General features: G+C 33.3%; 1 protein-coding gene across 1 annotated transcript; it reads left to right on the top strand.

The window, feature by feature from the left end:
- The first annotated feature begins 4,740 nt into the window (after positions 1 to 4,740).
- On the top strand, positions 4,741 to 21,132 carry LOC145610444 (cuscuta receptor 1-like). The gene is made up of 9 exons (XM_081665787.1): positions 4,741 to 5,322; positions 6,328 to 6,483; positions 6,592 to 6,669; positions 6,989 to 7,138; positions 7,230 to 7,304; positions 7,394 to 7,543; positions 7,620 to 7,694; positions 9,915 to 10,008; positions 18,795 to 21,132. Exons 1-9 carry the CDS (start codon positions 4,950 to 4,952, stop codon positions 20,755 to 20,757), a joined length of 3,114 nt encoding a protein of 1,037 aa, XP_081521913.1. The 5' UTR covers positions 4,741 to 4,949; the 3' UTR covers positions 20,758 to 21,132.
- The last annotated feature ends 5,111 nt before the right edge of the window (positions 21,133 to 26,243 follow it).

Genomic DNA, 26,243 nt, shown 5'->3' with positions numbered 1-26,243 from the left:
TGATTAGTTGCAAACAAAAATAAAAATAAAAATAAAAATAAAAATTAAAAAAAAATCTTAAAATTCCATTAGATCGAATCAAGTTGCGATCATTAATAAATTGATTATCAGCATAATTGCATAAAGCAATGGACAAGCTCTTTATTCTATCAATATCTCATAGTATAAGATTACATTATTACCAATATAAATCTTTGATTATATCCCACTTGTCTCCCAATTTCGAACCTTATAATGCTTGTTACTTCCCAGTTCCCACAATCATGCAATACATCAATGCCGGCATCACCAATTTAAAGTTAGAGGGGTTTTTAAATCATTATGTTAATACAAACGTATTCCATATGTATGTAAATATATTTTTCTATTCATGCACAACTAAAAATTTGTATCGTAAAAATGACGAACTTTAAAAAATGAAGATAGTACTACGAGTCTACGACTAATAGAACTGTTTATCTTTATAAATTGAGTGATAATTTTACAACTATTTGTGCATGAAGAAATTGGTTTTGCTATATATCTTGTTCATACAATATTGTACCATGTTATTAGAAATTATTTCGAAGTCTAGGCATATTAAAACTTAATACGCAATTTGTAAGCAAGTTTAGCCGTTAAAAAATTAATGCCCAAATATTATATCCAAGCATTTGCAAATGTTGAAGTAGGTCCAAAGTTAATTAAAAAGATATTATTTGGAAGCTACGTTAAATCATCAATCTATTCAATAATTTTATGAGTTTTCATAAATGTCGCAATTCACATGCCACGTATAATATAAGATATAGCTTATATCAATGGTTTGAAGTTGACGTTTTTGGCTAAGTTTCTCTCAAGCTATAAATACATGACACATGGTATCAATAGAATATAGTTTAATATTTAAATTTTTGGACATATTATTCATTTTTCCAAGATATTAACAAAAGGTGAAAGCCATGTTTGGGAGCCTAGAACCTAGATTGTGGCCATATTCGACCTTAACACTAAGGGCAATTAAACCCCAAAGCTTATGTTGCCTTGTTCCTTTTTCAGAGATTCAGCTTCGCGGTCTCGTGATGGCTAGTCATTGGCTAAGAAAACATAAATTCACCCCAACCTCAATGGTTAAACTTGAGAAACAATAAGGCTAACGGTTGACAATGAAAACAACAAGCTTTAAAACATTATGGTAATCATATTTCAAACTACCACTAAACAATTTTCATATGATGCAAGGATTAACAACTCTAACAGTGTGTTTGGTTATAGAAAAGGGAAAGAAAAGAAGGGGAGGAGGGAGAAGAGGAGGGGAGGGAAGGGAAGAATGGTGAGTTGTCTTTCCAAATCTCTCCATTGTTAGAGGGATCAATTTCCTACAATTAAATACCTGCATTTCTCTCCCCTCCAATTCCCTTCCTTCCTCATTTGTTATCCAAATGAAAGAAACTCAATCTTTCCATTTCCCTTCCCTTCTTTTCCCTCCATTTCCTTCAATCCAAACACACCATAAATCTACACATTCCACTAACTTCAAATTGGTCGTCATGGGTTGAAGAAATGTTAAGGATATACATTGTATATTGTTCAAAAGCTATGAGAGCCATGTCTATATTATTTATCTATTTCAGGACCATAATGGATATACCAATCAAAGATTTAATAGTAGCGTCTGAAAAGCAGCTTAATTATCAGTTCATCAGGATTAGTAACTTAGGGACATGCTTGGATTGACAGTAATGAATAAAGGGAGCAATAGCTTAATACAATGAAAAGAAAAGTAACCTTAGTCTTTGGGCCATAAGAAACCAAATCAACCATTAAATACAAGAAGAAGAATCTCATACTCACAAGTCAGCCCAAATTGTAAAAGTCAGCCCAATAGCCCCAATTTGTATACTCACAAGAATTTAACTGAAATTAGCCGTTTTATATAAAGTGATTTAGGATCATACTCCAAATTTTTGATACAAACCTAAATTTCTTTAACAAAAAAAAAAAGGTTCAAATGGGTTGAAATAGAACGAACTTGTCACATTGATTGAACTTTGAAACCATCTATAACCAAAAAACAAAAAAAAAATTATATATTTTACTTCAGTGTGTGACCCTTAGTTACTGGTGAGTCGCACTCCACGAGTACAAGAGATGAACCCCAAGATGGGAACCTTTTATGTCACCTTTTAAGCATCTCATGTAACTATGTTACTTGCGGTTGTGATAATTATGTTGATTAATCGTTACTGGAGGAATGCATTTTTATCTAGTTAAAGCGTGCATCTTTTCCTGCTATGTTGAAGTATATCCCATCAAGTAACACATGTAAGAGTCCCACATTGGTTTAAGAAGAGAGAGTTAATCACTTTATAAGGCTAAGGGGCTATTTCTCCTATTGCCATATGGTTTTGAGATGGAACCTTATTTGGACTTGTGAAGTGGACTCTCTCTTGGTTTGCAGGTGCGGCCCAGGCCTGCGTTTAACATGCTACTACTTCTTCGAGGACAGTATAAGAAAGCTAAGTAGAGCAAGGTTGTGTTTAATGAGGTTCTTGATGTGAATGTTTCGTCGTCACTTGTACAATGTGATAATCTATGGTACCTTGCTTGTTGTATTCGATGACTGTGTATAATAACTTATAAAACTATGGATGCTTCTTCTGATTGTTAATCTCTTCTCTCTTTTTTATAAATCTTTAATTGATGATATACAGTGTAACCTTCACTTGTCAATTCATGCTCTAAGTTGGTTGGGGTGCTTATGATGCGAGTCGAGTTCGAATTTGGGGTAGCTCGACTCGACTCGTTGACAAATCGAGTCGATCTTTGACCGAATTTGACCGAGTTGATCTCGAGTAGCTTGCAATTTGATTTGTCTTAGTAAAACTCTCGATTTGGTGTAACATCTTTTCATTCTCTTTAACATCTTTTCATCTCTTTAATTTTGTCATTTAAGAGTACTTAAATAATTTTTTATTATTAATGTATAATCTAAAATAAAAGTTTTTTTTTTTAATTTATCAAAATATCTTTATTTTTGTATATATAATATTATATGAAAGAATTCGAGCTTCTTAATTATGAGCTTTCGAGTCGAGTAATGATCATCACAACTCGATTCGTTAAAATTTCGAGTCAATCTCGAGTTCGAGTCGAGCTAATAACTCGAGTCGAGTTTTGACCGAGTCGAATTCGAGTTACTCGTAAGTTGTCTTGTCTTATAAGCACCCCTAGTTGGTTCTCATAAACACGATAGCCTTAAATTCTTAAAAAATCTTCCGCTTACAATTATTGATACGTACAATCATATTCAAAAAACCCCACCCTTACAAAAACGTATACAAATGTAACTACTTGCTTGATGAGATCTTACGCGTACAATTATTGATACGTACAATCATTACACAAAAATTAGGCAAAATCTCATTTTAGATAAATTAGAAGCAAATATCACATTTGAAGTTGATACATGGTAGACTTTCATTAATTAAGCTGGTATGATTGGTTCGTTCCTTAATATTCATATTTATACAAATGGTATTTGGTCATTCTGTTGAATCATTACTATTTGTTTCGTGTTATTGCTTCCCATTTTATATGTTTGGCATGTCCTTTAAACAAATTATTCTGACAGGCTTAAAAACAAATAATCACTATAATTTGGTTCAATTATTATATACTCCGTATAAGACGTTAATTAAAATTCAGGTCCAGAATTTTTAGCGTGGTTAGCGGGGCGGGGGGAAGACTTGCAAAGTTGCAAGTCAACTTCAAGTCTTATCTCCAAGGTTTCACAATCGTAAATAATAACCATATATGCGTATGGACCGTTTTTAAAAGTCATCAAGTCAATTTCCCAAGTCTTTTTTTTTTTTTTTTTTTTTTTTTTTTTTTTTTTTTTTTTTTTTTTTTTTGAAAAGGTCGTTTTCCCAAGTCTTGATTTTGTACCATTATATTGTGGATGTCGTTGTACATGTCTAAGAGACTAAGAATCATTATATATTAGTATATTACACTTATTTTATCACTTTACTTTTATGAACCAATTCTATAATTAGGTGACTAGGTGAGTGTAGAGAGTCAACAAGTTAAATTAAATGGCATTCTACACGAGTACACGATACGACACAATTTCTTAAAAAATAAAGCTTACACGTTTATTATTAATAATGGCATTACTGATAAGAATAACTTTTGTATACATCCGGTGTACAGTAATTTACTGTACATCGGGGGTCATTTTTTATCAAATTTAGGGTCACTTTTACAATTTTTTGGGTAACTTTTATCAATAAAGTATAAATACTTTGTAACATTTATTTATGTTAGGGTAACATTTATCCATATTAGGGTAAATTTTGCTTATTTTAGGGGTAACTTTATAACGGATGTACAATATTTATTGTACATCCGATTTATTTAAAAGTCTGTGTACTGATAAATATGTTCAATAACACTTAAACTTTAATTATAACAAGACAATAGACATGAATTGGATATGGAAAAAGCAAGTTAGTGTAAAGGGTTTCCAACATGTTTGAGCAGGTCAACAACAATACATGACACGTTTATTATATTAAATGGGTCGAGTTAATGTTTAGATTAGTGCTGAAACTAATTAACTTAACGTCTCTAGGTCAAATCGATTTATGTATTAATCTCTTTGTATGGTCAATTATATTGATGTATTAATCTCTTGGTATGTATCACAGTACACTACTATCACAGTTGACTGAAAAATCAAAGTCTTCGGCTAGTTTAATGGAACCGTGTGTATAAAAATGGCACTTAGGAAATTCCGGAATTTTACATGAATATAATTTGAGTATATATAAAATTAAAAAAATATAGGGTAACTAAATGCTCTCTTACCACCTAAAAATAAAAGCATACTCAATACAAATTAAACCTAGAACTTTTTATTTTATTTAATTATAAAATCAGCAAAAAAAAAAAAAAAAAAAATAAAAATGAAAGGGGTAGGTAAGTGGTTATGGATGATGACAGTATTGGCTACTTGGGTTGAAGTAAATGGGTGTTTGGAGCAAGAAAAAGCTGCTCTTTTGCAGCTTAAACAGAATTTAGGAGACCAACTTCCCTTAGATCTTCGGTCTGTGTGGTTAACCTCCTGGAAGGAAGGTAAAACAACCAATTGTTGTGGTGATTGGGAAGGTGTTACGTGTGGACTCAATTATCGAGTAGTTTCTCTCTCTGTGTTACGTCCGGAATACTTCAATTACTTACTTAAAGTGCATTTTAATGCCTCTGTATTGCATCCTTTTGAGGAACTTCGAGAGCTATATCTCACTGGCTTCAACATTAAAAGTTGGGATGAGGATAAAGGTAATGCATTAGACTTCAACACAATTTATATTATCATTACTTTTGTAATGTATGGTTGGTGCACCATGCGCATGGTGCATCCGGAAAGAACATTTGGAATATTTAAAAGAACATGGGCGAAAAAAGAACATTATAGATAATTATAAAGAACGTGAGCATAATATGTTCTTTAAGTTTGATTTTTATGTTCTTTAATGTATGTACATTACACACACACACACACACACACACAAAATTCAATCACCCGAGTAACCAGGAAAAAGAACATGTTCTTTAATATATTATCATGTTCTTTTTGTAAAGACTTTATGTTCTTTGGCTAGTGGTGATCAAAGTTAGACCAACCCGGCCCGATTTTGGACGAGTTTCGGGCAGAAATTTTTTCGCCCCACAAATCGGGTCGGGCCCGTAAATTTAATTTTTTGGGCAAGTTTGGGAATGCGTTTTTACGCATTTTAGTTGATTTTTTTTACTCAGCCCGAAAATCCTGCACTACCGGACCACTTTGGGCGGATTTGGGCACAAAAACTTTGGCCCGACCCGAGAAGTGAGTTGCTTTTTTAACCTTGGCCCGGCCCGCCCAATGGTCACCTCTATTTGTCGAACACAAACATGTTCTTTTTTGTCAAATATAATGTTCTTTTTCAAACACGATTAACCACCCGAGTAACCATAAAAAATAACATGTTCTTTTTGTAAAGATTTTATGTTCTTTTTTTTTTTTTGAAAACAAAGATTTTATGTTCTTTGTAATGTCATGTTCTTGTCAAACACAAACATGTTCTTTTTGTCAAACAAAAGGTATGTTCTTTTTCAAACACTAGCATGTTCTTTTTTTTTTGCCCATGTTCTTTAAAATTTTTCTAATGTTCTTTCTAGGTGCACCATGCACATGGTGCACCCGGGTGCACTATACTATTTTCATTACTTTTGTGTATTTTGGATTTGTAGATGACTTGTTTCTTGACTAAATTGCAACGCTAAATCTGTTTCAATTTGAAATAGGTGCACCAAAGTTGTCATCCAAGCTTAAAAGTCTTGAGTTACTTAATTTACGAGGCAATAATTTTGATGTAAGTAGCTTATCACAATTACGTGGATTTTCGTCACTCAAATATCTATTTTTAGACGGCAACAATTTGGAGGGATTACAACTTCATGGTAAGCTTGAAACTACTTTGTATGCCTATCAATTTCTAAAAATCTGTGAATCTAGAGCCATTTCAAATTTATATACCTAATTATATATTATATCTTGAGATGAAGCAGATATTGAGGCCCTTAGTCAAAATTTAGAAGAGTTGGGTTTAGGAAGAACAAAAATTACCGGCTTCCGAAATAATAACGGTAAGTTATTCCCATTTTTTTTAGTTTGAATAAAAATTATTCCCATTAATGCTAAGGATAGTTAGAAAATTTACATTAGTTGTTGTTTTGTATACGGTATAGCATTGAAACCTGTTTTGACACCAAAATGCCGCAAAAGCAGTAATTTCCTACTTGGCATACTTGACCAATAGAACAAAATGAATTTTGTTTTATTTTAATGAATTTTCATTGTCTACAAAGAGGTAGAGTTAATTAACTCACAATTAATACTACATGCATTATATTTGATCTGCTGTAACTACAATTATACACTAATAACGATGTATATAATATATAGGTTCTACAAAGTTGTCATCAAGTCTTAAGGTATTGGAGCTATCAGGGAATATGTTGGATAACAACATCATTAGCCAACTATCTGGATTCCAATCACTCCACACTCTATATTTGAGAGACAACCAATTGAGAGGAGTTGTTCAATTAAAAGGTAAGCATGGAACTAGTTTTTCAGATAGTTGTAAATTTATGAGTAATAATTTATGTACTTATTTGATTAAAGCTATGTATATGTGTGACAGCTTTGCATCAACTAAAGAATTTGGAAGAGCTATATTTATCTCATAATTTGATCACTGGCATCACTAATTGTAATGGTACGGTGACACACACTTTTGGTATTATTCGTGTATTTGGTCTAATATAACCATATACTATACACTCACAATGATATAATAACATGCAGGTTCTACAAACTTGTCATCAAGCCTTAAGGTACTGGATTTGTCAAATAATAAGTTGGATAACAACATCATTAGCCAACTAAGTGGGTTCCCATCACTCCACACTCTAAATTTGGGAGGCTACCAACTGAGAGGAAATGTTCCAATAAACGGTAAGCATGCAAGTAGTTAATCACCTTTGTTCTTATTAAACAATTAATAACTGATTTATTAAGATTTGCATAACAGCTTTGCATCAACTAAGGAATTTGGAAGTGCTGGATTTAAATGAAAATAATATCATTGGACTCAGCAACTATAATGGTACAGTGATCTCAACTCTTTTTAAGTTTATTCATTACTTATTACTTGATAATAATCTCAAACAAATACCAAACATTAATGATTTTTAAAATTAAACTACTATGTACACAATGAAACTATCTAACAAAAGAACAACTAATAGATTTCACAATGAACTACAAATATATTTTGATAGAGTTATGAGAAAGAGAATATTGAAAAGCTTAAATTAAATTAATGAATACAAAAGTATTTATACTCCGTAGTACGAATATTGATGAGCATACCAAACTATGACTAGATACAACTTTTTTTTTTTTTTTTTTTTTTTTTGTTTTTTTACAACAGCAGATACAACATATGACTAGGTATATAAGCAAATCATATGGGATATACTTTTTATTCTTCCGTTCTTTTATTATTGCACCACTTGTCTTTTTAGGAAATTTTACAAATATTGCACCATTTTCTATTTAGGAAAAAAAAAATATATTGTGTTCACACTACAAATACATAACATACCCTTGCTTTTTCACACTTACTTTTTAGTTTGATAATATGTCACATGGACAATTTTGTATTTTTACCTTTCTCTTTCTTACTTTTTTCCACTACCAAAATATTTAACCCCTATGATGCAATTATTAAAAAAAAAAAATCCGAAAAAAAACGGAGAAGTATAAGAAATATACTTTGACTATCAAAGTTTAGGAGTAGATCAAAGAATTAACATATTCTAAACAATAACAATTAATAATAATGATGATATCATCAACTTTAACCTTTATATATTTGAGGTGTCTATAAAATCTTAAATAAAATATAAATAAGATATATGGTTATATTTTTATTTAATTTCTTTTAAGCTATACTATCATACTATGCCTATATATGATACTCCCTCCATCCCTAAATTACATTCTTGTTTGTAAATTTACACGGGAATTAAGGATCAGTTCACATTTACTGAAATGAGCTGAAGTGAACTGAATTGAATTGATTGGAGCTGAACTGAACTGAACTGAATTGAGCTGAAATGAATATTATATGAGAGAGGGAAATTGAGAGCTGAACTGAATTGAACTGAGCTGAACTGAATTGAACTGAGCTGAACTGAAATTAAGTAAATATGAACAGGCCCTAAGGAGGGCTATATATAAGCATTAAAATATTAAATACACTATTGAAAATTGTATGAAATTAAGAGTTCATGACAAAAACACGCGTAAATCAATGTAATTAGTGTTTATATTTTGATAATTTCTTAACTTTTTACGATTTTCAAGTCTAAATTTAATGTTTATATGAAGCCCTAAAATCAAGTTTAGTCCCAAGTCTTGGACTTGGGGTGACATCATCATTTTGAGTCTTAAGATTTATACTTAAGACTTTTCCCATTTTTCTTCAAAAATCTCAAGCAAGTCTTAAGTTGAGTCTTGAAATTTCAAGACTCAACTTAAGACTTGAGATTGGGACCCACTTCATCCACTTCACTTTTATTTTCATTATTTTTTTTTTAACACTTTTCTATATATAATATGTCAAATATTTAAGTCTTAGGGCTAAAGTGTTAAATTTGTGCAAGTCTTAGTGAGTCTTAACAAGAATTTGATGACATCATTTTCAATGGGGACTACAAAAAATGATGTCACATCGGCTAAACTTGCTCTTAAGGGTTATGTATAGCATTTTCCAAATTAAAAAATATTCTTACTTGAATAATAGGTGTCATATTAATATACTAGCATGTACCACATATTTTGTTTACATTTAACATTCATAAAACAAGTAATCCCTCCATATTTTATTACTTGCCCTACTTTTCTTTTGCGGCTGTAATTTATTATCAGCTCAGTTTCCTTTTACGACCATATTCTTTTATCTGCTCAATTTCCTTTTTTTAAAAAACCTGTCACACTATTTTAATAATTTTTTTCTCTTCTAGTGGACTCCTAACTATCACAATTTAATATGAGTATTTCTAGATTCTCTATCCTCTCAACCATTATACTTTATCATTCCACCAACCCCATTACGTACCTAAAAACTTCATGTTCTAAAAATGGAGCAAGTAGTAAAATACAATGGGAGTATTTTGTTCAAAGACAAAATTACATAAGAGTACTATACTTCTTTTTTTTTTTTTTTGACAAATAATAAAAGTATTATACTTATTACTCCTTATTGGTAAAAGAGATTGTATTCACATTCATGATAAAATTTTAAATATCTTATTGTCAGCTACATCTTACGGTGGCCAAACCTCAGTTCAAGAGTTGTATCTCAGTGGTAATCAACTTGCTGGGGGAATTCCTGAAGGAGTTATGTCTTCGTCGTGTGCAATTACTAGATATATAATTGGATCAAATTATGGAGATAATTAAGTCCGGACATTTGGGTCGTCGTTTTGCCATAGCTAGAGGTACTTACGATCTTTGGACTAGTAAAATAGGCCAAAGCCCAATTGGACGGATCCTATAAGGTCACACAAAGGGGCTAGATCGAGCATTAGAGGACGAGGCCCATCATGGGCCTCATCTCTCTAGGTGGCCGGCCATGTAGGGGTTTTGAGAGGCTATTGGGCTTCGTGCCCTAGTCTAATTATAATGAGATTATAAATAGACTAGGTGCCTAGGTTTGCAGGTAAGGAATTAACTGATCATTTAGATCAAACCCTAATTAGCAAACACGAAACCAACCCCCTCTCATACTCCCTCTTTCACGGCTCTCTCCTCCTCCCGGCGCACGGTGGTGTCTCGTGGTGGTGGTGGTTCGTGCGGTGGTCGGTTGTCCGAAAAGGTGGTGATCGCGATTTTCCTCAATCACTCGACCAATCTAGTATTGGTGGACGGCTCGTTCGAATCCCGTGGACTAAGTAGAGGAGCAACACTTGGGGCTCTATTCTCTCCCTGATTTGCCTGTCGAATAGCTTCGTGGAATTCACGCTTCAAAGGTATGATTATGTGTCTTGTGTGTTATGCATGCGATTCTTGGGATTAGGTACTTTATTGAATATGATTCATATATGTTATTTCCGCTGCGTAGTACCTATAAACTCCTACAGTGGTATCAGTTAGCCTCTTGCATTAACGCGCTAGATCATAATAATACGATTATTTGATGTCCACGTTAATTTTATAATCAATTAAGAGGGAGAAATTAATTTAATTATGGTTTGATTATTTATTTAATGTGATTAAACTTTTGGAATCGGTTAAATGCGATTTAATTATGCTCAAATAGCCATAAAGAGACCGAATTATGCCCTAGTATTTCGAAAATTTCGAAAACCCTAACCCTAAATTTCGAAAATTCCAAGCCCTAAAATATGATTTTTGTGCTTGACTTTGGTTTTATTCGATTTGTTTTATGTTTCATAATTTTAATTGAATTGATTTATGCATAAAAATGTTTTATGTATGATCATAGATTTAATTTTAAATGTTAAAATTAAATTGGGATTAATTTTATGATGAACCCTATTTTAAAATTGAATATGATTTAATTTTAATCTTATGGACTAATTTAATTTAATTAGGATAAATGTTATTTTAATTAAATTAAAACACAAAAAAAAAAAAATTAATTTATTTTGGCCGGCAACCGCGGCTGGGTGGCGCAGCCACGGCGGCTGCCGACCAAGTGGCGTCCAAGAGGGAGGGAAGGGAGGGCGGCGGTCTAGGGTGGCTGTGGGCAGCAGCGTGCAACCGTTGCACGGCTGCAACTGGGTGCTGCTGCTGCCTTGCGCGGCAGTGGCTGCTGCAAGGCAGCCAGCCACCGTGGCTAGCCTCGGCTGGCCACACACGGTGGCCTGCAGCCCAGCAAAGCAGCTCCACGCTGCTGCCCTTTGCGGCAGTGGCTGCTGTCACGGCAGCCAGCCACCGTGGCTAGCTTCGGCTAGCCAACCACGGTGGCCGACGTTTGGTGGTTGCGGAATTTTTAAAAAAAAAAAAAATCTGTTTTAAAAATTTATTTCAGGATAATTGCGAATTATTTTGGGATAAAATCGGTTTTATTTTGGATAAGTTAAAATATTTTCAAAATATGATCTTTTAATTTAAAAGATAAAGTTGGTTTTATTTGGATAAAATCTTTTTGTTTTAGGATAAAATCAAATATTCAAAAGTTGTTATATTTGATATTATCCATATTTAGTTTGTTATTTTGATAATTATCCTAAATTAAAGTGGTTAATTAAGGATAAGATTGATGAGGATATTCTGAGCATATTCCAAAAGGATAATAATTGATTTAAATAATGTGATTATCCCATAATTAGATTAGGATGTAATTGATTTTAAAATTATTTGATTGGCTAGTAATTAGGATAGAATCTCCTAAATTAGGATAATCATGGAAGATTAAATATGATTTTATCTTTCTAGATTAAAATATGATTTGATTCTATCTCATGACTAAATTAAATATATGATATATGATATTATCTAATTATGATTAAAATATAAGATATTTTAGGAAATGCGTTGACTTTATTATAAACATTCGATGTTGTAATTTAGACAAGCATGTTGAGTGATTTATTATATGGCACTTTTATAATATATGATATTATGTTGCTATATATAGACTAGTATGGCCCATAGATTCTTAAATACGATCTGCGTATCGTGATGTATTTTTGTAATCTAAATACGGTCTGCGTACCGTTGAGTATTTTCATAACTTTTATTTAATGTAAATAGAATAGTTATTTAAATGGTGTTAGCCCAAAAGAAGCCCATGAAGTGAAGGCCCAAAGGAGCAAGGTGGATGAAGATCCATGATGATTCAAGTGGGAGCATTTTTTCATTTCTAGTTTTTCTTAGGACTAAGGGGCCATACTATGTCATGTTTTATTGCATTAGTGGATTATGCATGTTTTAGGTTTATTTATGTTGTTTGATGATGCGCTAGAGTTCACTATATAATCACAGCATAATAAATCTAGATCCCAGCAATATTGATGCAGCTTTTCCAATTAAAAACCCGACGAAAACCTTGATCGTTTGTGATGGGTCAGCTCTCAGCAGAGCATCATAATATATCTTGGGGAAGTGGGGGTAGAACTGCATAACTACACTTTTAATTGGTTATATTCAACAAGGTTACCTAAATCGTTTAGAACCTTGAAGCTAAGGGTAATAATTAAACATGTGATGGTTAATTATTCAACCAAGAATTACAAGAGTTGTAATCAGTAAAGAGTTTACTCACCTTGAAAATGTAATGGTTGATGCGGGGAATCACTCTGGTTAATTATTGCACAAATAAAGGATCTTGGAATCACTTAAAATTCAATTGGGATCATTTAATTCTTGAATAAAGTGTTTTAAAGTTACCAAATGAATATGTTTTTTATGGTACTTTAATTTATTAAACATAATTATTAAACTTTGCCTTATTTTGACATAGATGAGTAGCCGTAATAACAATGACAACAGCGTTTACAATTTGCGACCATTCCTTGAGAAGGATAGGTTGACAGGGGAAAACTTTTCCAACTGGGAAAGAATGCTAAGACTTGTTCTGAAATCTGAAGGTAAGGAGGATATCATTGATACCCCATTACCAGGACCTCTGCCAGAAAATCCAACTGCGGCAGATATCAAGAAGCACAAGGAAGCTCATGATAGAGCTATGCCTATCACTTGCTTAATGATTGCTACTATGGAACCTAGTCTTCAAAAGCGTTTTGAGGACCTGGATGCCTATTCAATCATGGAAGAGCTCAAAGTTTTGTTTAAGAAACAAGCTAGAGTTGAAAGGTATGAGCTTCATCGTGAGATTATGGATTGTAGAATGGAGTAGGGTGCCACAGTTCATGATCATGTTTTCAAAATGATCGGCCTAATTCAAAGTATGGAGAAACTGGGGTACCTAATTAGTGATGATTTGGCAACAGACATCATTCTCCATTCACTTCCAGAAAGTTTCAACCAGTTTATCATGAACTTTAACATGACTGCGAATGCAAAGACTATGAGTCAATTGCATGCAATGCTGGTTAGTGCTGAGAAACAAATCCCTAAGGAACCTAAGAAGGAAGTTCTTATGATCCAAAAGGGAAAAGGGTTCAAGAAGAAGGGGCAAAAGGCTAATGCCAAGAGCAAGGGCAAGCAAGTTGCCAAGGCTCCTGAAAAGCCTAAGGCGAATCCAAAACCCAAAGTTGCAAGTGAGAGTGAATGCTTTTACTGCAAGAAGAAGGGGCATTGGAAACGCAATTGCCAGAAATACCTTGATTTCCTCAAGAAGAAGAATGGAGCATCAACCTCAGGTATTAAGTTATAATCATTTTAACTTTCACTAAGGTATGTGATACCAAGTTGCAGTGCTTAACATTATGATGTTGCACAGGAACTGCAAGCAAGTGAAGCTAGCATGGAGATGGAGCTTGAAGGTGCACTAGAAGTATTTGAGTGGCCAGAGATAGCTTCATAGTTTTAATTTCTGATTAGTTTATCATGACATTTAGAACTATTTCCAGTTTTTGATGAGACAATATTTCGGTTTTCTTGTTTTGAATACTGATTTGTTTTACTTGGCTTGGACAAATGTTGATCCATGACCAAGGTAATAAATTGTTTTCATTTTGCTAGATATGAGTTAATTTTATTTACGACATTGATATATGTAGATCACAAAAGTAAATTTAGATGATTCAAAGCAAACATACTTATAACAAAGTAAAGTTAGGTCACATAAACCATTTGCACATCCAAAGTTATGGATGGACTCTTACTCTTATATGATTATGAATCACTTAAGAATTAGAAGTCATGCTTGATAAGGTATAATGACCAAGTTACCTTTTAGTTGAAAGGGTAAAAGAGCTAAAATGACCTTTTGGAACACAAACATATGATGTGAGTGTACCATAAGTTCAAGATATAGCAAAAGGATTTAACTATTTCATTGCTTTTATTAACGATTTAAGTAAATATGTCGATAATTACTTAATGAAATAAAAGTTGGAATCATTGAAATGTTCAAAATTCCAAAAATGAAATGTAAAATCAAGTTTGAGAAAAACAATTTAGCACCACAATATGATTGTTGTAATAAATATTTAACTCAAAACAAATGATCATCTAAAGGAATTGTTGAATTAGTTCACAATCCAGGAACATTACAATTAAAATGTATGTATAAAGCAGGAATCAAACTTTGCTTGCCATGGTTCGATCCAAGATTTAATGATTTACAAATATCGTTTTGAGGATATGCATTAGAACAACAACAATTGCGAATATACTAAACAGAAACTTAACCAAAGCAATAGAAAGGATGGAAATATTCCAAAATAATCTTTTCTAAACAGGATTGAGGGAATATGAAATTTATGTAAAATATTTACAAAGATGACATAATAAACCCTAAATCAGAGGTATTATTCCTACAATCGCGTAAAACAAAATGTTTGTTGCTCGCGATAGTGTCTTTATAGAAAGAAATGTCTTCCTACAAAGCCAAGTGGGAGTAAAGTTAGATCTCGATGAGATTCGAGACGAGCAACAAAGGGATGTAGATAACACTACATCAGAGACGAATGCGCATGAAATCAACTAATTTGATAAAACGTGTGTCGAAGCAAGCTAATTCAACTAGCGAGACTTCTATCGTCCTACTAGAATGAAATACTTCAAAGAGTTGAAGAGAATAATTCTATTGTCGCTCACACCTATCGTAGGTTACTTAGGATCGAAACAAACAGTTTGTTGGAATTCTAGTAAAAGGTGGATTCTAAAATTTCCTATTGGAATGGTTAGAATCCATACCTACAAGCAAGCTTTGGACAAGTGCCAACTCAGGAAATGGCCTAAAGCCAAGAAATCCAGAATGGACTCCATGTCTGTAAAGATGTGCTAGTCCATGATAGTCTTACAAATAGGGTTAAACCTATTAGTCATGTAAGCCTATTCGGACTATTTCTAGTCATGGAAATCAAAATCACCTTCATGAAATGTTCTTGATGGATGGGATGTATATGATACAACTTAAGTTTTTTGAATTCCAGAAAGTCCTAGAAAGTTTTGCAAACTTCAGAAATTCATTTATGGATTGAAGTAAGCATTAAGGAGTTGAAATATTCATTAGGAAATCAAACAGTTTGATTACCTTGGAAGAATGAAAAGAAATCTTGTAGAAACAAGAAGTTTAGTGGGAGCAATTGGTCTTCTTAGTCTAGTATGTAGTTGACATACAGTTCATATGAAATGATATATCAATGCTTGAATGAGTCAAGCAATGGTTAGAAAGATTGTTTCTATATGGGAGACTTAGGAGATGTTGAGTACATATTGGGAATCAAAATCCACAAAGTGAATCTTGAAGGATGACTGGACCTAATCAAGAGACTTATGTTGATAAGGTTCTTGACGAGTTCAAGATGCAAAATTCTAAGAGAGGATCTTTTCCCATGTTTCATGGTTTTACACTCAGTAAAACTCAGTGCCTTAAAAGCTAGTTGAGTTGAGTTGTAAAGGCAGTGGACCTAATGCTTTTGCAAAAGGGACCATTACATGTACCATGAAATGTACAAAACAAGTTGTTACATATGACTTGTGCATGTGTAGCAAGTTTCAAGCAAATACAGAATAAGCATACAGAAAGTTACCAAGAACAAATCCTTGAGTATTTGAGAAGCACTAAAGGAATTTTTCTAGTTTATGGTGTTAAAGATAAACAAGTTGTCAAGAGCTTCACGAATGCAAGTTCTCTCCAAACAGGCAAGATGACTCTAGATTTTGATCTAGACGCACAATTTTGTCAGTATGGAGAAGTACAGTGAGCTTGAAGAGTTCAAAGCAGAGCACTATTGCATGCTCAATGTCAGAATATGTGTATTAAGCTATAGTCGGATAGTTTTAGAGGAAGTTTGGATTGAAATGTAATATGACTAAAGGGTCACCTTTGCCCAAGAACAAAGGAGCCAGGGTCACATTACAAATCCAAACAAATGGATATAAAATATCGCCTCAGTTATGAGATCATTGACCGGTGGAAGGTCACGTTCTGCGAAGTTTTATTATGAGTGAGAAATCACTAAACCCCTTCCATAGACAAAGGTATGAAAGTCACATTAAAGTCTTGGATTGAAGCAAATTATGTAATTTTAAGTTGTGTATGTTTGTGGAAACATATTACATGAGAAAATACATCAATTTGCAGAATTATGTTTAAAACAGAAATTATTATTTCTCTTATTTAATTATGGTTTTGAAATTAAATAAAATGTCCAAAATAATTATGGATTGATGGGCTCATCAGGTTATCTATCAGATAGAGACCTGGTGTATGAAACTCCACAGGTGAACAAAATCCGTATATTATTTAAGTTCCTAGTTCGAAATCATTAAAGTGGACATAAATGATTTCAATAAATGGACTAGCATGTAAGATTGATTGGATAGCTCGGTTTCATGGGCTATAGGGGCATAGTGATGCTCGATCAATCACTTGGATATGCATGAATGATGCATGATTGAACTATTGACCTACTTTGAAGTTGTGTATGTTTGTGGAAACATATTACATGAGAAAATACATCAATTTGCAGAATTATGTTTAAAACAGAAATTATTATTTCTCTTATTTAATTATGGTTTTGAAATTAAATAAAATGTCCAAAATAATTATGGATTGATGGGCTCATCAGGTTATCTATCAGATAGAGACCTGGTGTATGAAACTCCACAGGTGAACAAAATCCGTATATTATTTAAGTTCCTAGTTCGAAATCATTAAAGTGGACATAAATGATTTCAATAAATGGACTAGCATGTAAGATTGATTGGATAGCTCGGTTTCATGGGCTATAGGGGCATAGTGATGCTCGATCAATCACTTGGATATGCATGAATGATGCATGATTGAACTATTGACCTACTTTGAAGTTCAAGTATAGAGCTTCCGTATATATTAGTGGATTCCTTAGACATGAGTGGAACATTGATTTCATTCAATGGATGTTATAACTGTGGTACATTCAAACGTCTTCCCGTAACTGGAGATTATAAAGGATGTTTCCCGGTTATTTCAGAAGTTGAGTGGGAGGCTTGTTTCCACAAGATTGGATAGAGTCTACCTATTAAATTAGGAAATGTGTCATGGCCGCTTGAAGAGGGAGGATTCAGAAAATACGTGGCCGCGTTCAAATGCATTACTCAGTAATCATTTGGTTTTGTAATTCTAACTCAGATTTCAAGAAACGATTTGTAGATTAATATGATCTCGACATGTGATGCAATCATATTATCAAATCGACATATACATTGACTTAAGGAATTTGAATATTGCACCCTTGTCTCAGACAAGTGGGAGATTGAAGGAGTTATGTCTTCGTCGTGTGCAATTACTAGATATATAATTGGATCAAATTATGGAGATAATTAAGTCCGGACATTTGGGTCGTCGTTTTGCCATAGCTAGAGGTACTTACGATCTTTGGACTAGTAAAATAGGCCAAAGCCCAATTGGACGGATCCTATAAGGTCACACAAAGGGGCTAGATCGAGCATTAGAGGACGAGGCCCATCATGGGCCTCATCTCTCTAGGTGGCCGGCCATGTAGGGGTTTTGAGAGGCTATTGGGCTTCGTGCCCTAGTCTAATTATAATGAGATTATAAATAGACTAGGTGCCTAGGTTTGCAGGTAAGGAATTAACTGATCATTTAGATCAAACCCTAATTAGCAAACACGAAACCAACCCCCTCTCATACTCCCTCTTTCACGGCTCTCTCCTCCTCCCGGCGCACGGTGGTGTCTCGTGGTGGTGGTGGTTCGTGCGGTGGTCGGTTGTCCGAAAAGGTGGTGATCGCGGTTTTCCTCAATCACTCGACCAATCTAGTATTGGTGGACGGCTCGTTCGAATCCCGTGGACTAAGTAGAGGAGCAACACTTGGGGCTCTATTCTCTCCCTGATTTGCCTGTCGAATAGCTTCGTGGAATTCACGCTTCAAAGGTATGATTATGTGTCTTGTGTGTTATGCATGCGATTCTTGGGATTAGGTACTTTATTGAATATGATTCATATATGTTATTTCCGCTGCGTAGTACCTATAAATTCCTACAATTCCGACATGTCTGCAAAACTTGACAAGTTTGGAAACATTGGATCTCAGCCATAATCAATTGATAGGAAATATTGGGTCATCTCCTCTGATTCATCTCCTTTCTCTCAAATATCTCATACTATCATACAATCATCTGCTAATCCCTCATTCATTCCAATCATTTGCAAACCACACCAAGTTAGAGTATTTTGTTGGAGACTCCAACAAAGTTGTCCATGAGGTCTCCAAACACGATGCCCAACCTCCTTTCCCTCTAGGACTGCAACTTCATGCACTTAGTCTGTCAAATTGTGCACTCTTTACATACCCCCCCTTCCTTCGCCATCAACGAGAGTTGATTTTCATTGATCTTTCTGACAATTTACTGCAGGGGGGATTCCCGACATGGCTTCTGGAGAACAACCTTAAGTTGGACACACTTTTCCTTAGCAATAACTCCTTCATTGAATCACTCCAATTGCCTTCTGTTGCGCATGCCTATATAAGCCGAATATGGGTTGCCAAAAATAAGATACAAGGACATATTCCAGCACACATAGGCATAACATTTCCCAATCTTGTTGAGTTGGACTTGTCCTACAACAGATTCAAGGGAAACATTCCCTTAAGCCTTGTTTATTTACATTCTCTAAAAGGTTTATTTTTGTCAAACAACCTTTTATCAGGAGAGATACATCGCCTAACCAATAGCTTAGAATCTCTTGATCTATCAAATAATGCTTTTGAAGGCGAACTTCCGAATTTCAGTGGCTTATTGTCCTTGCAAATTTTGAATTTACAAGGTAATAAATATTCAAGTGGCCTCCAAAAGAATAAGTTTGGTCCAAGCTTAGAGTTTCTCATTCTAGGTAATAATTCACTCGAAGGTCCTATCCCTATAGACATATTCAATTCTTCCCAATTAAGTGTCTTGGACCTATCATATAACAGATTGAATGGACTTTTGCCAAAAATTTTCAGCTCCAATATCCAAACTCTCAAGTTAAACGATAATAGATTGAGTGGTCATGTGACAGATGCATTTTGTAACAGTTTCTCAAGGTTGTCTCTCTTGGATCTCAGTAATAATGACCTGAGAGGTCGAATTCCTGCTGCAATCAGTAATCTCACTCAATTGCAAGCTCTATTCTTGAGAGGTAATCAGTTTATCGGTCAAATACCCTTTCAATTGTGCTTAGTTGAGTTGAGTTTGTTGGATCTTTCCTCCAATAATTTACATGGCCCTATTCCCACTTGCCTATCTCAATTATTTACTGTTGCTGGTATGGACTTTAAGTTAATAAATGATGGCATAGTGGGAGAATTGATTTCGATGAAATTAGATTCAGCTCACAATTTCTTTATCAACAAGGTAGAGTTTGTGACAAAGAACATGGCTTACAATTACGAAGGTAGCATCCTTGATTACATGTCTGAAATAGATTTGTCTTGCAACAAATTAACAGGACACATACCACATGAGCTTGGCAATTTGAGCAACATTCAGGCATTGAATTTATCTCATAACCAATTGTGGGGTGTCATTCCATCAACTTTCTCAAACTTGAAGAACATCGAGAGTTTGGATTTATCCTACAATCACTTGAATGGAAGGATTCCAGCTGAAGTCACAAATTTGGATACTCTTGAGGTCTTTAATGTCAGCTACAACAACTTATCAGGAAGGATCCCATTACAAGGTCACTCATTAACCTTTGATGACACCAGTTACAAAGGCAATCCATTCCTTTGTGGACTTCCTTTGTCCGTCAACTGCACTACAGATGATGATACGCCCTCCACGAGTACAAGTGAATCCCAAGATGAAGACAGTGGCTGGATTGACATGGAAGCCTTTTATATCACCTTCGCGGGATCTGGTGTGACTATGTTTCTTGCGGTTGTCATAGTTATGTTGATTAATCCTCATTGGTGGAATGCATGGTTTTATCTTGCTAAAGCATGCATCCTTTCCTGCTACTACTTCTTCGAGGACATCATAAGAAAGCTAAGGAGAGCAAGGAGTGTTTGATGATCATATGTGAAAGTTGTGATAATGGATGGTGCCTTGTTTGTTGTATTCGATGACTATGCATTATATATGTATTATGGATGCCTGTTCTGCTTGTTCATCTCTTCTCTATCATATCTTAGCAAGTAACTATGAAAAGTTGGTATTATTTCCTTAATAAAATCATGTCACAAGAACTAAATTACTAGTCCAGCCTGCATGCGTAGATGATTATCATTTTCAGAAAACATCATAACTGCATTGTTCTTGCACATTAACATCAAATCCTTAAATTTACAAGAAAAAAAAAATAAATAAAAAATAAACATATTAGATTAAAAACTTGAACACACGTCCTTTTCCATCAAATAGATTAATAGAGGCAATTAATTAAGCTACTCTATTCAAATCAGTTAGCTGAAATAAGACTTCACATTGCAACAAAACGTACAGTTAGCAGTTGGCAATTCATTTAATTAACAAGTCAGGCACTACATGAGGTTGGTAATTTGAACAATGCATTGAATATCTCATAACCTATTGTGGGATGTTAATTCAAACTCTTACCATAGGGTGACAACTTTAATCAGAAGTCATGGTAAATGAAGTATCAAGAAGCATCCCATTATATACAAATAGCAGGATTCAACCACTTAAATAAACCTATTTGAATCAAAATAATTGACCAGCATACACACAGAGGAGGGTATCGTAAATCTAATGAGTACGAGTACATATTAACAGTATATATACAAGTATCAAATTGTAGCCGGATTATTGTCGGAAGAATAACAATATTTTTCCTCTTACTTGTACTTAGGCCCCGTTCTCTTCACCTTATTTTTGCTGAACTAAAATTATTTTTATTGAAACAAAATTATATTTGTTGAACTTAAATTATTTTTGCTGAACTTAAATTAATTTTACTAAACTGAAATTATTTTTACTAATTTTCTATTATAATTTTTATTTAAGAAAACTGAATTTTACTGAACTGAACTTAATTTTACTTAACTGTATTTTTATTTACTGAACTGAAACTATTTTTACTTAATATTATTTTTTTAAGGTGAAGAGAACAGACTCTTACTTATGTTTAAAATGATTATGTATGTTCAAACGTTTTTGCAACCAAATTCACATTTCAATGTAATTTTATTCAATGATTATGTTTTCTAATGTATAAATTTTGAAAGACTTAAAATGAATGTGTTTAAATTAGGGATGGCAATCCACTCTGGATCCGACCCAACTCCGCCCCGATCCGAGGTAAAAAATCCGCTCCGAGTCCGAGAAAAAAGTAATTCGAGTTCGATTCCGTTAAAATAATCCGACTCCGAGTCGGAGGAGGGTAGGAGTCGGATCCTACAAAAAATCCGAGAAAAAAATCCGTGTAATACCCCGTATTTTCATACGTATTTTCCTAATTAATAAATTAAGTATTATTTTATAAAAAGGGTATTTTAGTAAATTTATTATTTGGAGCCAAAATAATACTTGAATTTTGGCGCCAAAAGCATTTTGAAAACTAATCATTATTTTGGATAAGATTTATCATCCATTTATCTTATTTTAAAAACTGGATTATTTACATATTTCGGATATTTTAATTAAAGAAAAATAATATTTTAGAAATTAATTATTATGGCCGAAAATTTCCAATAAAGAGCTAAGGAATTTCGGATTTTTCCATGTATGGAAATCTGATTTTTCTTGATTATTTATTGGTAAATAATTGGTATTTAATTAATTAATTATTTAATTATTTATTCTATATTATTATAACATCATTTTTATTCCTTAAACCGAGCAAAATCTTCCTAAATACTAGTAAAGGAATCTCCTATTTTCCTTAATTCTAATTTTCCATCTTTTTAGTATCCAATCATCATATTCTCTTGCCTTTTGTTCCTCTTGATTATTCCCCAAGTAATTCTAATTTCCTTATTATTTTTCATGACATACATACATTCCATATTAAAGTATATACAATCACCTTAATATCCAAACTTTCCTTAATTCTTTATTCACTTCTCCAAGTAATCTCTTAAACCCTAATTACCATAATTCTTCCTACATTTTCCTACCATAATTCACGCTCATACTAGCCTATAAATACCCCTTCATACCTCTCACATTCTTCACACCAATTCTCTTCTTTTCTTCTCCTTAATTTTACACAAATCATCCCGTTTATCTTTGAAGCCAATTTTCGGGCACTTCTGGTCAGTTTTTGAGGTATTGACGTTTCACAGAAGATTGTTCCTCTCAAAAAATCCTTGAGGTTAGGTTCAAGAATCACCCAATTCGGAGTTATATTGAAGGATTTATAGCCTCTGCAAGTTCTGCCTATTGTTTCCTACGCAAATCCAATTCTTCTCTTTTCCTTGGTTTCTTATCTTTTCTTCTTCTCTTCTCTTATTCAATTATTGTTATTATTATTATGGGAGATTAATATAAAATTATTATGAGTAGTTTTAATTATATAAAATCATATTTTAATGATGTTTATGAGAAAATAATTTATAAGATTCATGTACATATAGTTGGGGGGTTTTAATTATTTGTTAACCTTATATTGATTAAGGTTATATTTATTTGTAGGGTGTGTTCTATCAAGATTCTTGAGGTTCTTTTGGTGTGTTTGCTAAGCAAGGATCAAGGTACGTTAGGTGGCTAGATACCTTTGAAAGTGATTGGTTTGAATAACATGTTTTATATGATTTGATTGGTGATTGAATTAAATTGATATGAATTATGATTTTGAAATAAATTATGTTTGGAGGTATTGATAAAAGTATTTTGAATTATTGATTTTTAAATCATGTTTTGAGTGGTTTGAATTACTTATCATGTTTGGATTTGATTTGAAAAGTTTATTGAATTAAATAAAAGGTTTTTCAAGGAAGAGTTATTGATTTTGAAAAGTATTAATATGAGATTTTATTCTCAAGTATTTATTTAAAAGGTTTTGATTATGAAAGTATGTGGAAGGAGTTTGAATTATATTGGAATTATTGGATATTAAAAGGATTTATTATTGAACCATTAAATATTATTATTAATGCTTTATAAGCATGTTGGTAATCCCACTATGCGGATTTGGTTTATTGATAAGACTATGGACTTTGTATGACCTAGTCTTTCCTTAATAAAAGCCTTGTAATATAAGAAGACTAGCTTGGGGGGTGTGCACACTTGGGTGAGGAATTAAATTAAAAGAAATTGGTTCAAAAAGGAATTGAATTTTTTTTAAAGGAATTGGTTTATCAATTATTTTGAATGTTGAATCATTGGAATTAGTTTTGAATCATGAGTTTTGGAATTATTGGATTATTTATTGGAAATTGGTTTTAAAGCATGTTTGCGAATAAATTGAGTTTACATTATCTTGCACTTATCGTACTTGCATATTTTACTAATCCGTATTTACTATTTGTTTTGGTTCGCCCTGTTTAACGTAATGGTAAGCAATGTTGACTATTTTCAGGTGGAGTCATGAATGAGCATATGGGAGTCCCGGGATTTGCTTCACCTAGTTTAGGAATGTTGGTCTTGTCTTTATTTAGAGTATTCATGGCAATGTTACTATTTTTTTTTTATAATTATTAATAAAGAGGAGTATTGAAGTTTCCGCTGCAAAGTTTCGTTATTGAGTTTGAGTAGCCTTGCGTAATCACGCGGCGGTAACACGCCCAAGTCTATCTCTACGGTATAATTATACGTATTATACTAGTATTTCCGTAGAGGGAGATTTGGGGGTGTTACAATCCGACTCCGACAAATGTCCGACTTTGACAGATTATCTGACTCCGACTCCAATCGATAGTGGATTTTTTTGTGAGTCATGATGGCATTAGGTGTGGGTTGTAAAGCACTACTAAAATTCGGTCAAATTGCGACCGTTTTTCTACGACCGTCATTAAAACGGTCGCAAAATATGAAATTTGCGATCGTTTTAAACGCGGTCGCTGATTTGCGACCGTTTTCATAGCGGTCGCAGATTTGCGACCGTTCTGCGACCGACATTTAGCTACAAAACCGTCGCAATAGTATTTTAACTTTTTTTAAAAATAAAAAAAGCGTGTAAAATAATTCAAAATATAAATAACCCAGTTGCGACCGCTTATAACGGTCGCAAAAGTCAATAATTGCGACCGATTATGTGCCGGTCGCAAATTTGCGACCGCTTAAGGCGGTCGTAAAAAGATTTTTTTTTTTTAATTAAATAGGGGTATAAAAGGATGGTCAGCTTACTTAACCCTAATTCTTTCTTCTCACGCCGCTTCTCTCTTTTCTCTCTCCTCTTTCTCTGCTCTCTGTTCAATTCTCACGCTCTACTCTCTGCTTCTCCTCTTTCCTTTCTCTCTTCTCCTCTTTCCTTCTCTCTTCTGCTAGCCCGTCTATCCTCCTCACCCTAATTTTCTTCTTTGCTTGTGTTCTTCATCGACGAGCAACAAACGAATTTTGCATTATTCATCAAGCTACAAACAATTTATGGTGTTAATGGTCAAATTCGACCATAAAAATTCCAGATCTGGAGTTTTCATGGTCAAATTTGACCATATAAACCCAAAGAGGAAGAAATATTGTAAAAGGTATGTTGTTTTATCTTGAAATTTTGTTTGTTTTTATTTATCTTCGATTTTTGTGGGTTTAATTCGTTTTTTGTTCGTTTTTTTGGTCGAATTCGGTGTAATTTATGTCCATTTAATTTTCTTTGCGATTTAATTTATGTGGGTTTTATTTCATTCGATTTTTTTTATGTGGTTTTGATACTTGTTCGAATTTGAATGTGGGTATAATATTTGTTCGATATTATTTATGTGGGTTTAATTTTTTGTTTGTTTTTGGTTTTTTTCAATTAATGTGGGTTTTAATTCTTTTTTTGTTCGATTTCTTGGCCGAATTTCTTGGAGTTGATTTTTGGTCGATTTTTTGGTTGAATTGTTCTTCATTCTGGGTTTGGTGCTTAATGTATGTTGATGTTTTAGGTCGAATTGTTCTTCATTTTTTATCGATTTGGGTTTTGTTAATTTTCATTTTGAATTTGTGTATGATTTTTGGTAATTTTTTTGATTTTTTGTTTCATATTTGCGGTTTTTTGCTTGTAAATTTGATTTATTTTCTGCTGGATTTCATTTTATTAATTGATTTTTGTGGTTTCTGCTTGTAATTTGGATTTTGTGGTTTGTTTTTGCTTGAATTTGATTTATTTTTATTTTTTGTTTGCATTGCTTTATGGATTTTGGTTTCGTTTGTTTCAGATTTTTTTTTTTATTTTTTTTTAAATTTTAGCGACCGCCTTAGGCCGTCGCAAATGACCATTTTTGCGACCGTCAATATACCAGTTGCAAATATTATAAATTACGACCGTTAATGTAACGGTCGTTGAAAATAACGGAAACGGTCGCAAATAAATTGCAACCGTCAACCAGTCGCAATTTTGACTTTTTGCGACCACGTGAATAACGACTATCACATTACGACCGTTGACGGTCGCAATC

Source organism: Chenopodium album, chromosome 24 (assembly GCF_948465745.1).
Source record: "Chenopodium album chromosome 24, dcCheAlbu1.1, whole genome shotgun sequence".
NCBI classification, from domain to species: domain Eukaryota; kingdom Viridiplantae; phylum Streptophyta; class Magnoliopsida; order Caryophyllales; family Amaranthaceae; genus Chenopodium; species Chenopodium album.
Note: the sequence above shows the minus strand (reverse complement) of the source record. Positions and strands in the feature narration are given on the sequence as shown.